General features: G+C 42.1%; 1 protein-coding gene across 5 annotated transcripts in view; it reads right to left on the reverse strand.

The window, feature by feature from the left end:
- Window positions 1-736: 736 nt before the first annotated feature.
- Rasgef1b (RasGEF domain family, member 1B) overlaps window positions 737-12,686 on the reverse strand; it is a 783,333-nt gene continuing 771,383 nt past the window's right edge. For all 5 annotated transcript variants that reach the window (XM_005388230.2, XM_013516120.1, XM_013516121.1 and 2 more), the window contains 4 exons: window positions 9,223-9,318; window positions 8,581-8,704; window positions 6,650-6,722; window positions 737-3,603 (listed from right to left, as the gene is read on the reverse strand). In XM_005388230.2, coding sequence (XP_005388287.2) covers window positions 3,579-3,603; window positions 6,650-6,722; window positions 8,581-8,704; window positions 9,223-9,318 — 318 coding nt within the window. In that variant the 3' untranslated portion in view covers window positions 737-3,578. The remainder of the gene's footprint in view (window positions 3,604-6,649; window positions 6,723-8,580; window positions 8,705-9,222; window positions 9,319-12,686) is intronic.

Here is a 12,686-nt window from a genome sequence, read left to right on the forward strand (position 1 = left end):
GGAAATGGCAGAGGTTCCAGAACCAGGCAAAGGGAAGGGGTATAGCAAAAAACTTGCAAAGACAAAGGGAAGATAACATTTCCAGTTGCATTCTTTGTTAGAGAGAAGACAGCCCACCTTCAGGAACTGGGCCTTGTCTCAAGAGAGGTACTTCCAGCAGTAAAAGAGAACACTGCTCACACCCAGCTTGTACTCAGGGCTCCCCGCCTGCAGCTTTGAAATGCCCAGCAGCCTGAATCAGCCTGCTGATTTACACTGCCTGGTGCTGTTTATGTTTGTATTTACCCAGGCTTCCATTGAGCCAGGTACATTACAAATGCATCTATAAACCTGCTGGGGAGCCCAAATACACACATGGTACAACAGGGAGACTATTCATGGACTTTCACAGATTTAAACCCCAGCTTACCTGGACATAAACCCAGAGTCAACATACAACAAAGGTAACTCTGAAAACTTTTTCTTTAAATAGCCTTAAAATCACATTTTCTAAGCTTAATACCCTTTTAGTAAAATTTTTTCAGCAGCCATATTAAAGTTATCTAATGGCTTATGAAAGACCATGTAGCATTTTTTAACTTTCTAAAGTTTGTTTTAAAAACTTATATGGGGGAGGGGGAGCCACTAAACTTCCAGTAAACGGCCAGCGTAAATATTGGCAGCTCTGTGAGCCAAAGTCTGTCACAACTACTAAGACTGCAGCTGTAGAAGAAAACAAGAAGAAAATAAATGAATGTGACCAGGCTCCAACAAAACTTTATTTATGGACATCAAAATTTGATTTCACATTTTCCTGTCATGAGATATTCTTCTCGTGTTGAGTTTCTTCCGCCTGTTACTTCATAGGTCACTCAAAACAAGCAGCTGGCTTGATCTGGCCGGCACCCCACAGTGTTGGGGTCAATCCCTGACTGACATAGCTGGAAGATAAAAGTTTCTGCTATCAACTGAAATGGCAGAGTTCAGGGTAAGGCAGTCCAAGGGGAAAGGAGACGGTATTGTGGAGTTGCATGAATTGTATCTCTACATTTTCTCTAAGAGGCTTTGACATACTAAAAGTCAGGACACTCCCAGGCCTGTCCAAGAAGGCAAAACTCTCAGCCTAGAGCTTTTCTTTCAGATGGAACCAAACTAACCCCTAGTCCCCACCTGACCCCTTTACCTGTTACATACCGGAGCATTTCTTGTGCCTTAAAGCACCTGGGGCCCAGGTACTAGGAACCTAGAGACACCACCCCAACTGCTCAGAGCCCGCTGGAATTATTCATGCTTGCCAGCCCCAAATGTTCACTTTACCCTACTTCTTTTTCCTATGGAACCCTCCACAAAGCCCACGGCCCAGGTTTTCTTTTCATTTCAGATCCTGCCTCCTGATCCCAGTGTTTCTCCTGCTGCCCTTCACATAGTGCGTTGTGCCCCGCTGTCTCAAGCAATGGAAAAGAAATCTTTCAGTGGTACTGGCCAGTCTGCATCATTTCTCAGACACTCCCCAAAATTAAAATCTCCAGATACCAATGGGACAAGAGTGCCCCTCCTCAACACAAGAGTCCAGGACCAGTAGCAGTGTAACCTGGGCTCAAGCCCAGATCTACAGAGTCCAGTCAGCAGGTAAACAAGATCCCCAGACTGTGTAAGGCTGCTGAAGCTGCAAATCTCCAGGAATGTGGTTGAAAAACACGCTTTGCAATTAGAAGGCCTAGCTCAGATCCTTATGCCTTCCCGTTCACTATCTGGCCCTGGAAGAATTTATTATCGATTATATACCTTTTTCCATGGCTAAAAGTGGGGCTGAGGATCACACGCTCTGTGCTATATTCTTAGAAAACACCTGGCAAATATTACGATTCCCCCAAAATAAGAATATCTAACCAGAAAATAAGCCCCGGCTGGTTGTCACCATGGCGATGGCCAGTGTCATGCAGATTACACCTCAGGATGCTGGCTCAGTGGCTACTCTGTAATGGCAGAGAAGGATAGGCTGACTGGGGCTGGCATTTTTGATCTCTAGTTTTCGGAGCTTTTAGGTCTTATTTTGAGGGAAATCTGGCGTTCATCAAATGTTTACTGTGATTCATTTTTAGAAAAGAAATACCTAGGCACATATTCCTTCAGGCCATTTCCTCCAGGACATACTGATTTTGAGCAGCAGTACTCTGACTACAAAGCCAACCCATCCAATAATCCCATCCCTAAAAGAAAAGAAAGACACCACCACTGGCCGCAGAGCGTAAAATATATTGATGGCAGTAAAGGGACAATGGAGCCGGTTTGGGTGCTGGGGTGACACGCAGCACACACACATGCTCTGTTTCTCTGAGCCGTGTCATGAAGTTGGCAAATACATCTGTCTGAACATGGTGCTTGCTTTTTCATCAGCACAGATTACTACTCTACAGTTTCTCCTAGAGTAAATATACACGACAGCTGTTAGCAGAGCACTACAGACCTATTTAGATGTTTAACATAGGTGAGCTATTTCACAATTAGATCAGTCACTGAGTTAACAGCAAAGGGTTTTTCACTGTTTTGTTCACTGCTACGGGGGAGGAGGCAAACTTTTCCAGTTTACTCTTTGTTTACATAGTCAGCAACAGACTGCAAAAAGTATGAAAAATAAAGTCCGTTTTTTAAAAAAAAAAAATTGTGATTATGCCACGGGTTTTTCCAAGACCCTTAAAGTCAGATCATTTAAATTTACAAGAAAGAAAAAAAAAAAAAATCAGGTGTTATGGAAAACCTAGTAACAAAAAAAGTTCTGAAAAATACATCTGTAAAACACAGTGGTCAGTTGTAAACAGCTCAGAAGGGCAAAGAAAACAAAGAAGTCCTTCTAGCGAGGTAAGCAGTCGGACAACCTCAAACTCTGCTTTTTTTTTCCCTAGTGGCTATTTTCCTACCACAGTGTTGCGCTTCATTATTATATTAAATAACTTATGTGGGTAAAAAGGAGTTTGCTAACCAGCAGCCAACTCAAAACCTCATAGGAAGAGGGAGGAGAGGAATTTACAACACAGCACACACTAAAGGAGAGCCAAGTCCTCATCCAGCCAGTGCCCTCCTCTCCAGCAAAGCTGCTGGAGCTGAGGTCTGGAATCTAAACTGAGGGGATTTTTCCCCTCCCTCCTCTCCCTTCTTCATTTAAATTAACAAAGGAACATGGGCTTCCTAAGAGCCAGCACTCAGCTGGGTAAGTCCCATTAGCAGCAAAAGTTCAACCAAATAAAAACACACACACACAAAAGAAAACTCCATCCGGTGCAGAGCTGTGATTCACATGGAAATTCCAGGAGATGAATCATGTACAGCACCGGGATCTTTAGAGGATTCTTTCTCAAGTGTCTTCAGTGAACATTTCAGTCTCACAAAAAAGTCTGAGTCAATCTGTCAGCTGTGGGAAATGGGTTTCCCATCTGCTCTGGAGTGAGCTTGCTTGCTTTGCCGATCCGAACACTGTGAGGCCTATGGAGTCCTCCTGATTGTTTGTAGCTCTAGATGCCAGAAGACAAATGCCAGCCTTTGCAGGATCTGTGTGATGCAGCAGCAGCAGCAGCAGCAGCAGCAGCAGCAGCTCCCATGTGTTAAACTCTGCCCAGGAGGCTCGACCTGGATGATAGAGAGCCGTTTAAGACAGAAGGCAGCAGACTTTGTGCATTACAAGTTAACTCAAATTGCCTAGCACTTGCCTAATAATTTCATCTTTCTAGGTTTTAAATTTATTTTACATAGTTATAACCAGGGGGGTGGAAATCAAGCTTTGAAGTCTTCCTCGTCATTCAGGAAAATTGCTAGTCGCTTAAAGAAATACTAATGGAGAGAGCAAAAACTGTTTATAGATAGATACATCTGTATCGTTGAGTGGTTTTATATCCAAACAAAAACAAAAAGCAAAGATCACTAATGAAAAGCTTTCAGATATGTGCCAGTCCTCTTACAGAAAGGTTCACTTAGTAGATAAAAGCACCTTTTGCAACACTTCCTGTAATACTTCCTCCACAGGGGGCCATGAAGTTGTCAGTGACAAGAAAGGTGTCTCAACTCAAGACGTAGGTGCGGCATTGCCATTGATGAATCTGCAGTCAACAGCTCTAGGTACAGCAGGGAAAGTGTGTTTATATGAAGCTCTTATTGTCTCTAAAGCTAATGAGTAGACAAGACCTCAGGTAGGTACCATGACTCTAGAATATTCAGTAGCCACTTGACATGTGGTTTTTCAAATCACACTACCCCAGTTTCTTTGCTGTATCTGCTTATGGTTGCTATGTCTTGGCCACCAACACCTGCAGCGACCCAAGATCATCACCACCACCCGATGAAGCAGGAGCCGACAGGCAGAGGTCGTGCAAGACAGTGCGTCTGGGGCAGGACACACACTGCATAAAACAGTCTGCAGCTTGGGCCAGGAGAGGAAGACTGCCTTCCAAGGGCATCAGTTTCTCCTCCTTGGAGACTGGCCAGGGACAGGGTTGGGACCTGTGTGAGAACAGGCAGGGGTGGGGAAGGCACTATGGAGTCTATTCTTGAGTTCTCCTCAGGAAACTACATTAACATGGAAGCCAGTCTTTTCTACCAAAGAATGCACCTTCACTGTGCTCATATACCTATTTCCTTATATAACATTTATTTTATTTGTGCCACTGCTAATCCCCTAGCCAACTTTCATTACAAGCAGTATTACTGAGCCCCTTGGAGCACAACCGCAGATACCGCAGACTGCTGGATTTGTGTCTGAATATAAGCCACTGCCCTTTCTTTTTCACTTCTCATTTCTGAATTGTCCAATCACATTTCAACCAGTCAAATGCCCATTGTTACTGTATCCTGTGTGTGTGGTCCATAGAGATATGGGAAGAGATTATGCAATTCAGTCTTCAACTTTTACTACCAAACCTTGGCTGGACTTATGAACCTTTCCAACCTAAGTACTCATCAGTAGGAGTTTCATGAAAGAGTAACAATTTAAAAAGAATTGGAGTATGTCTGGATGCTGTAGGTAAGGTAGATAACCAAGTGTCATTCTGCAAAGGCAATATGTTTAATTTTTTTAATTCACAAGAAAAGTAATAATAACTAGGCTACCTGGAGCCTCACCTAACATAGTGTTTTTAAAAAGAGAAGAAAATAGGGATTAAAACAGAGCGCTATGGAAGGCAAAATTCATCTAGCACTGATAATGTAAAGAAATAATTCTTAAATTTTTATAGTTGATGTGTACTTTAAATGTCTATATGTGGGGGGCTGGGGATTTAGCCAGCGGCACAGTGCCTGCCTGGCAAGCGCAAAGTCGTCAGTTCAATTCCCAGTACCGGAAAAAAACAAAAACAAAACAAAAAAAAAAGTCTATATGTGCAAGTGAAAATTAGTAAAGAATACAATAAATACCTTCTAATACATATGCAAAGTGCTACAAAATTTCAGTTGAAATGTCCCAATAGAAGGCACAAATTTTCAAAAAAAATAAGCTTGGGAGCTGGGAACAAACCTAGTAAGACTATCATATTCCCAATCCTCTGGACATTAGTTGGACCTTCGTTATGTCTATGCCTAGGGGTACAAGAAAACATTTTCATGACTTATTCTAGGGACAGTCATCTCAGTGCCTCTGTGCCCTATCCCTCCTTGAGAGGTATAAACGAGGTCTAAATTTTCCTTAAAAAACTATTAAAACCACACAGAACCAAGTATATTGTAGATTTAAGAAGTTCACCTCACATCAAGTACATGAAAGTTCCTAAATGACCCTGGGACGGCAAAAGGAAGAAGAGAAAATGTATTTGTCAGCCATGTTCAAAAAAGTGTAAAGAGTGTCTTAGTAGAAACACAGTGACAGCAATTTGGATTATAGTGTCTTATCCTGGGCTACTGTTATCTATCAAAGTATCTTAAATGCTTAAAATGCAAATGCTCACAGGCTGTGTTCAAAAATATTAATAGGATAGCAAAAGTTTTAAATTTGGACAAACTCCAGAGTATATTTTAAAGTCTCAATTCTTTCTCAAACAAAAGAGGGGACTGATATCTAATTGGTAAGTGATGCCAACTTTACTGACTTGAACTGGTCCCACCCAATACTAACCACTACAATATTCTTTTTTTCCTCAAGTCAAATAAAATTTTTGGATTAAAAGAACTGTTTAGAAATAAGGTCTGGACGGGCGTGGTAGCGCATGCCTGTAATCCCAGCACTCGGGGGTCTGAGGACCACTGCAAGTTCAAGGCCAGCCTGTGCTACATAGTGAGTTGAAGGCCAGCCTGAACTGCATAGTGAGACCCTGTCTCAAAAAGACAAAAAAAAGAAAGAAAAGAAAGAATGTCTGAACTTCTGATCTTTTAGACAAAGAAAAATAGTTTAAAAAAAAACCCATACTACAGTGCAATTAATTACTTTCAATTCCTCGGTCTATTACATAATGCAAGAAAGAAGAACAGACCTGCTGTACATTATGTACTGATATAAATAAATAAATAAATGGCAATAAACTTGAATGTTGGGAATGGGAATTCTAATCCACAAAGGTCTAGGTAATAGAGGATAAGGTGCAGGGGTCTTGGAACCGGTAGGGAGGGGCTTCCTAGGAATGCATGTGGTTTTTTTCAAGTAACATCAACACTTCCTGTGGCATGCACAGCACCAAGACGCGATGAGACCCACCTTAAAGACTTCCACCTGTCTTTCTCTATGTGATTTTCAGGTCCTTCACTCTCGTAAGAAGCCAGGTACAGAGCTATGGGAAGAAAGACTCCATTAATACTGGGGCCTCGTCCTGACACGGCACCCACCACAGTGTCTCCTGTTCACTGTGAGCCCAGGCCCTCTCAAAACACACCTTTTATCTGGGCGCAGGGACACACACCTATAAGCCCAGCACTCTGGCAGGCTGAGGCAGAAGGACTGCAAGTTTGAGCCCAGCTGAGCAACTGAATGACTTAGCAAGACTGTCTCAAAACAAAAAACATAAAAAGAAAAGGGCTGGGAACGTTGCTCAGAGTGAAGCCTCTGGGTTCATTCCCAGTACAAGAACAACACAAACCCACACTCTTTTAAGTTACCAAAAGATAGTGGAGAAGAACACAGAGGAGTACTTTGACCAGCTCGACAAAAACTCAAGGGTGGCTAGGCCAAAGGGCACTTAATTAACTAAGAATTCATAAAGCCAAAGGCTTATAACATGTAAGCCACGTCATGCTGTCATTCATTACGGTTTATGTTCTTTACAAAGAAAGGGGTAGCGGTCTTTTCCTGGAGCTCTCAGGCTTTTAAAAACCCTTAGTCCTAGGATAATTTTGTATCCTTCTAGTTATTTTTTTTACCTTTCTAAATCAGAAAGAATCCTCACTTAAAAATTTAGAAGGCTGTTATTAATCTTAGAGGTTAAAAGCAATCAAGTTTCCTCTGATGTAACATTAATTAAAAATGATCTTCCCTCGTAATTACAAACACTATCAATCTAGCATGAACAACCATTCAAAAATGATAGGATATAACTAATCAATAAACTATATCCCTCCTGGCCTTCCTTCCAGCCATCATACCTCAGTGAAAGGAGTCACTGGTGAGGAGGTAATATGCTATTTTTGACAACCCTTAGGCTGTAACTACTTATTAGATCCTTCTTGCATATCTCTGTCTTCCTGAGAAACCGCTTTGAAGATACCACCATGTATTATAGCAGCCATTGATATTTTCCTACTAATCTATCCATAACTGTGTAAAGTTTGTAATGTTCCTATCCTATTTCATAAATGGATGTATGTTTATTATTATGTATTTCCTACAACAACCATTGAGAATAGTTAATGATTTTTCAATAGGTCACTCATGTATAGCTCTATTTATTTTCTTTAGAAGCCACTTTGAAGATACCAAAGTATAGCACAACAACTCTTGATAACCTCCTACCTCTTTTGTCTCTAACTCACTATTATTTGTCTATTTGTTTTCCTGAGAAACTATTTTGTAGATAATAATATGTAAAACGATAACCATTGATAATTTCCTACCATTTTGTCTGTAATTTGCTAAGTCCCCCCTATTATTACGTTATCCTTCTTTTACTCTTTAAAATTAAAAAAATTAAAAAAATAAACTATATCCCAAGTCTTTTAAGAAACTCTCTCTTCTGGTGATTTTTTTATAACTGTTTAATCACTTCTTCTGCCTTAATTTCCCTAGTGCTTTAATAGGTCAAGACTCTTCCCTGCTTTTCCACATAGCAGAGACAGTAGCCCAGAAATTTACTGTTTTGGCCCTCCCTCACTCTCAAACTACCCTGACTATCAACAAAACACGAAACACCTTTTTTTATCCACCACTGAAGAAGCCCAAATAAGGAGACAAAAACCCTTCCACTGGTGTCCATTTATGCCCAAAGCTTTACAAATGACGTACTCTAAAGGACGTTCAACATGGAAACATACTGTTTATGGGTGAAGATTAAGTAGAAATATTTAGGAGTAAGTTATAACATTTTCTATGTCATAAAAAAACTCTTCAAGTGGGACAGACCACTGGACTGCTGGCCTCACTGCACAGTTACAAGTCAGACTCGGGGCTGCTGGGCAGTGCTTGCGGGGTGAGCTCACCATCTTCGCTGAAGACGGGCACTGTAAGCAGGTACTGCAGGATCTTCCGGTCCCTCTCAAACGGACACTCCACTTGCTTCCATGTCATGAATTCACTCACTTGTTTGGCCAGTTCCCAAAATTTCTGGAAGACAATGAAAGAGAAAAATGTTCAGAGCGATCATCAAAAGTGATCAGCTTGGCCGGGCGTGGTGGCACACGCCTGTAATCCGAGCACTCGGGAGGCTGAGGCAAGAGAATTGCTGCGAGTTCGGAGACCAGCTTGGGCTACAATGTGAGCTCAAGGCCAGCCTGAACTGCATAGTGAGACTCTGTCTCAAAAAGGCAAAAAAAAAAAAAAAGTGATCAGCTTGGAAAAGACAATTACACGTAAAAATGCTCCCTTCGAGGTTTAACTTCTAAGTTAGATACTTTTCTTGATTAAAAACTCTATTTGCTCCCTAGATACAGGTGCACATGTATTCAAATTCCCTCAGTCAATGATAATGATAATAACTGTGCAACTACTGCGTCCTGCTTGGTATTCTTAATCTCTTAAGAGAAATTTGTTCTGCAACTGCAGAATCAGAACTGGCTGCCGACCTGGGGCAGCGCGCTCAGAAGATGCCCCCGCCCTGCATGCACCCCACCTGATGCACTCACCTCGAAATTGACGTGGCCATTTGGGAGACGGTTGGCACAGCCCTCATTGAGGAAATAAATGTCTTTGATTAAGAGACTGAAGAATGGTATCACAATCTAGAGAAAACAAAAGACTCTGGTTTGTCTGGGCATCAAATAGCGCAAGGGATTAATGAACAACCTTGACTCTGACTTGCACAAAAAGCCACAGGGAATTAAGGGACAGTGTCCTGCATACAATACATATAACACACAACAGCAGTTTCCTCCCTGGGATAAATCTGTCCAATGTGCACAGTAAGGCCAACCAGTGCTGGAAAGTAGAAAGGTGAGTGCTTTTCCTAGTTTTTCTGAGTTTTCTTTCTCTTCTCTTTTTTTTTTCTTTTTTCTTTCTTTATTTTTTATTTTTTGAGACAGGGTCTCACTATGTTGTTCAGGCTGGCCTTGAACTCAAGGTAATCCTCCTGCCCCAGCCTCCCAAGTGCTGAGATTACAGGCGTGCACCACCACACCCAGCTTGTCTGAGTTTTCTCAGTGCATGTGATGAAATCTGAAAATTCGACCTGTAATGGAAGAAAATAATGCCTCAAAGCACTCTTGTTTTCATTTGGCAACCCTAGTCATGATTAAATCTTTTTTTTTTTTTTTTTTTTTTTAGGCAGAATCTCGCTGTGTAGTTCAGGCTGGCCTTGAATTCACTGTTACATAGCCCAGGCTGGCTCGAACTCATGGCAATCCTCCTGCCTCAGCCACCATGCCCAGCAGTGAAGTCCTAACAGAACATTTATCTCTGCAAGCGCTAACATTTTAAGATGTGGGACCCATCTCTTTGCTACATTTCATATCGCTACATCATCTGCATGTCAATATTTCAGATGAACTTTTTTTTTAATGATTTCATTTTACCCTTGCAGGCATTGCTCAAGATAATATGAGGGCTCAGGGCTAAGTTGCTACAGGCTCCCTCTGGAGCACAACCAGCCTGTGAGGAGGGAGCAAGTTGGCACCTGCAGCTTGGAAAGGCTCCTGAGAAGTAGCCGGTACAGATGCTGTGAGCTGCGCTGCAGTGAAGGAGGAATACGGACTCTCTTTAATAACACTTCTGTGCACCAGGTCTTTGGTCAGATGAAGTGCTATTTAGCTAAGTAACATAAAACAATCATCTCTAGGAACGCCCCCTAAATCCTACTAAACCCGCAACAGAGAACAGAGCTTACACATGGAAGCTTCCAGTTTCTCTCAAATGCCAAGACAGCGTAAGATCTGATATTTCCTACAACGCCGAGGATGCGCTCACCGCAGACTGCGGGTCTATCCTACGTCTCCTAGGTCAGGTTTTGGATGTTTCCTAAGCTTGTGACTTCTACACCAAACAAACAACAAAACACACTGTTTGGCTTACACACAAAAACATTAAGTATCACTTCACCTTTAGAGAGAAATTCAGATTTTCCCCTAAAGCCATTTAAAAATAACAAGCTTTTATTTTATTTTATTTCATTGATCTCCAAAAATAACCAAATTGAATCTTTAATTGCAAATTCTGGGGATTGCAAGTCTCCTGTCTCGGCCTTCCAGAGTGCCAGGATTACAGGCATGTGCCACCGTGGTGTGAATGTACTCTTGCTCGCTTGCTCTTGTCTGTCACTAAAGCTGAAGCAGTGAGGATGCCACGGCTTTCTCCTAGCGTTACTGGCTATTTCTCCGTTGCGTTACAATAAAGCAGGTGTGAGAACAGTGCAGTAAGACATCGTTTAAAATGCAGCTCCATGATTTTCCCTAGTGGCAGAAGCCAGGAGCTGGTGCACTGTGGCCTGCACATCCTGTTTGTATATCGTAGGAACAAGACATCTTACATTTGTAGGTAGCTGGGGAAAAAAAATCAAAAATAATATTTCATGATCACGAAAATTATATGCAATTCAAACTGTAGTGGCCATAGGGCTCTCCTGGGACACAGCCACGCCCACTCATCTACGCACTGCTGATGCCCGCCTCCGTGCTTCTGTTGAAGTTGAGCAGGCACTCAGAAGATAATACAGACACATCTTTATACGACCACCATGTGGGAATCAGAATCAAGACGCAGTATCTGTAAACTATAATACAGCTTTGGAGCGAGAAGTTTATTTCTGTGCTGTATTCTTTGGTGCTGGGCTGTGAGATTTATGGGGTGATGACCACAGGGGTATCCTCATAGGGATGATTAAATGTCTTCTAAGTTCATGCCATGTGCCTTTAGATGGATTATACATTCTGGGGGGCACCGGTTATACCCTATGTGATTTTTACATTCATGGATGCCCAAAAGATATTCTACAACTAAGTGGCTGGGTCACCCTTCCAAGGAGACGGAAGCGCAGCTGATCTCACTCTGGGTAACTTGCTGCCCTGGGCCGCATGCCCAGAAGCAAGAAAAAAGTCACACAGCCTTCAGCTTCTCACTTGCTCACGGATAATCCGCATCCGATCAGCGGCCCCTGTAACCAATCTAAGCAAAAAATGTGTGGGTTCCTGTGACGTAAGTGAATGTACAGACCACTCGTAAAAGAGACTATGTTTGGTTTCTGGAAAGTCTTCCCTACAATCCCTTTAGTGGAAGACCTTTTCAAGAAATAATGATTTCCGTTCCCCTTAAAGTATTAATTCAGAGTCAACAGCTATACTTTGAAAGTAGCATCAGTTTTACACCTAGAATGAAAGCTGAGAGGCAGGAACAAGCTCACAGCAACACAGACAGAGCGGAGAGGGACTGGAAGCCGCACAGTCATACGAAGAACGGTTAAAAACCCAGAGATGCGAGGACCCCCAGGAACAGGAGGCCACTGAGCATGTAAGGGTTCCGGGACAGAAGACAGGCTCGATTCGCCGTGTGACAAGTACTTAGGATGTGCTGCTGTAACCATATCATTCGGTTCTGCTATCAGAAACACTGTAACACAGCCAATCTGGAGTAAGATATGTACTCCTTGGCCTCAAAAAAATGATTTTAAATCCCAATTTTCTTGACTAAAAGATGGAGTTGACCAGAAATGTTTTCATTCTTATTCTCTGAGACCAATTACAATAAACAGTGTGTTCTTTCAGAGGTTATGATAGCTGGGCGTGGTGGCGCATGACTGTAATCCTAGCACTCAGGAGGCTGAGGCAGGAGGATCATTGCAAGTTCAAGACCAACTGGGGCTACAAAGTAAGCTCAAGGCCAGCCTGAACTGCATAGTGCGAGCCTGTGTAAGAAAGAAAACAAAAACAGAGGTTATGATAGCATTTGTTTTATGAACTACAGACTACATGCATTACATGCTTACACAGAACTGGTTTAAAAAAATAAATTGGTACAGAATATATGAAATGATTTGAAGTGTGAATACTAGGGACTTTTTCTGGAAAAAGCTGTGAGGAACCCACAGTGACATCTCTCGGGATGGCTGGACTTCAGAATTACTTTGGCCACTGTGACAATTCCCAAACAGGTACGAGTCTCC

This window comes from Chinchilla lanigera, unplaced genomic scaffold (assembly GCF_000276665.1).
Source record: "Chinchilla lanigera isolate Chin_1 unplaced genomic scaffold, ChiLan1.0 scaffold00032, whole genome shotgun sequence".
NCBI lineage: Eukaryota > Metazoa > Chordata > Mammalia > Rodentia > Chinchillidae > Chinchilla > Chinchilla lanigera.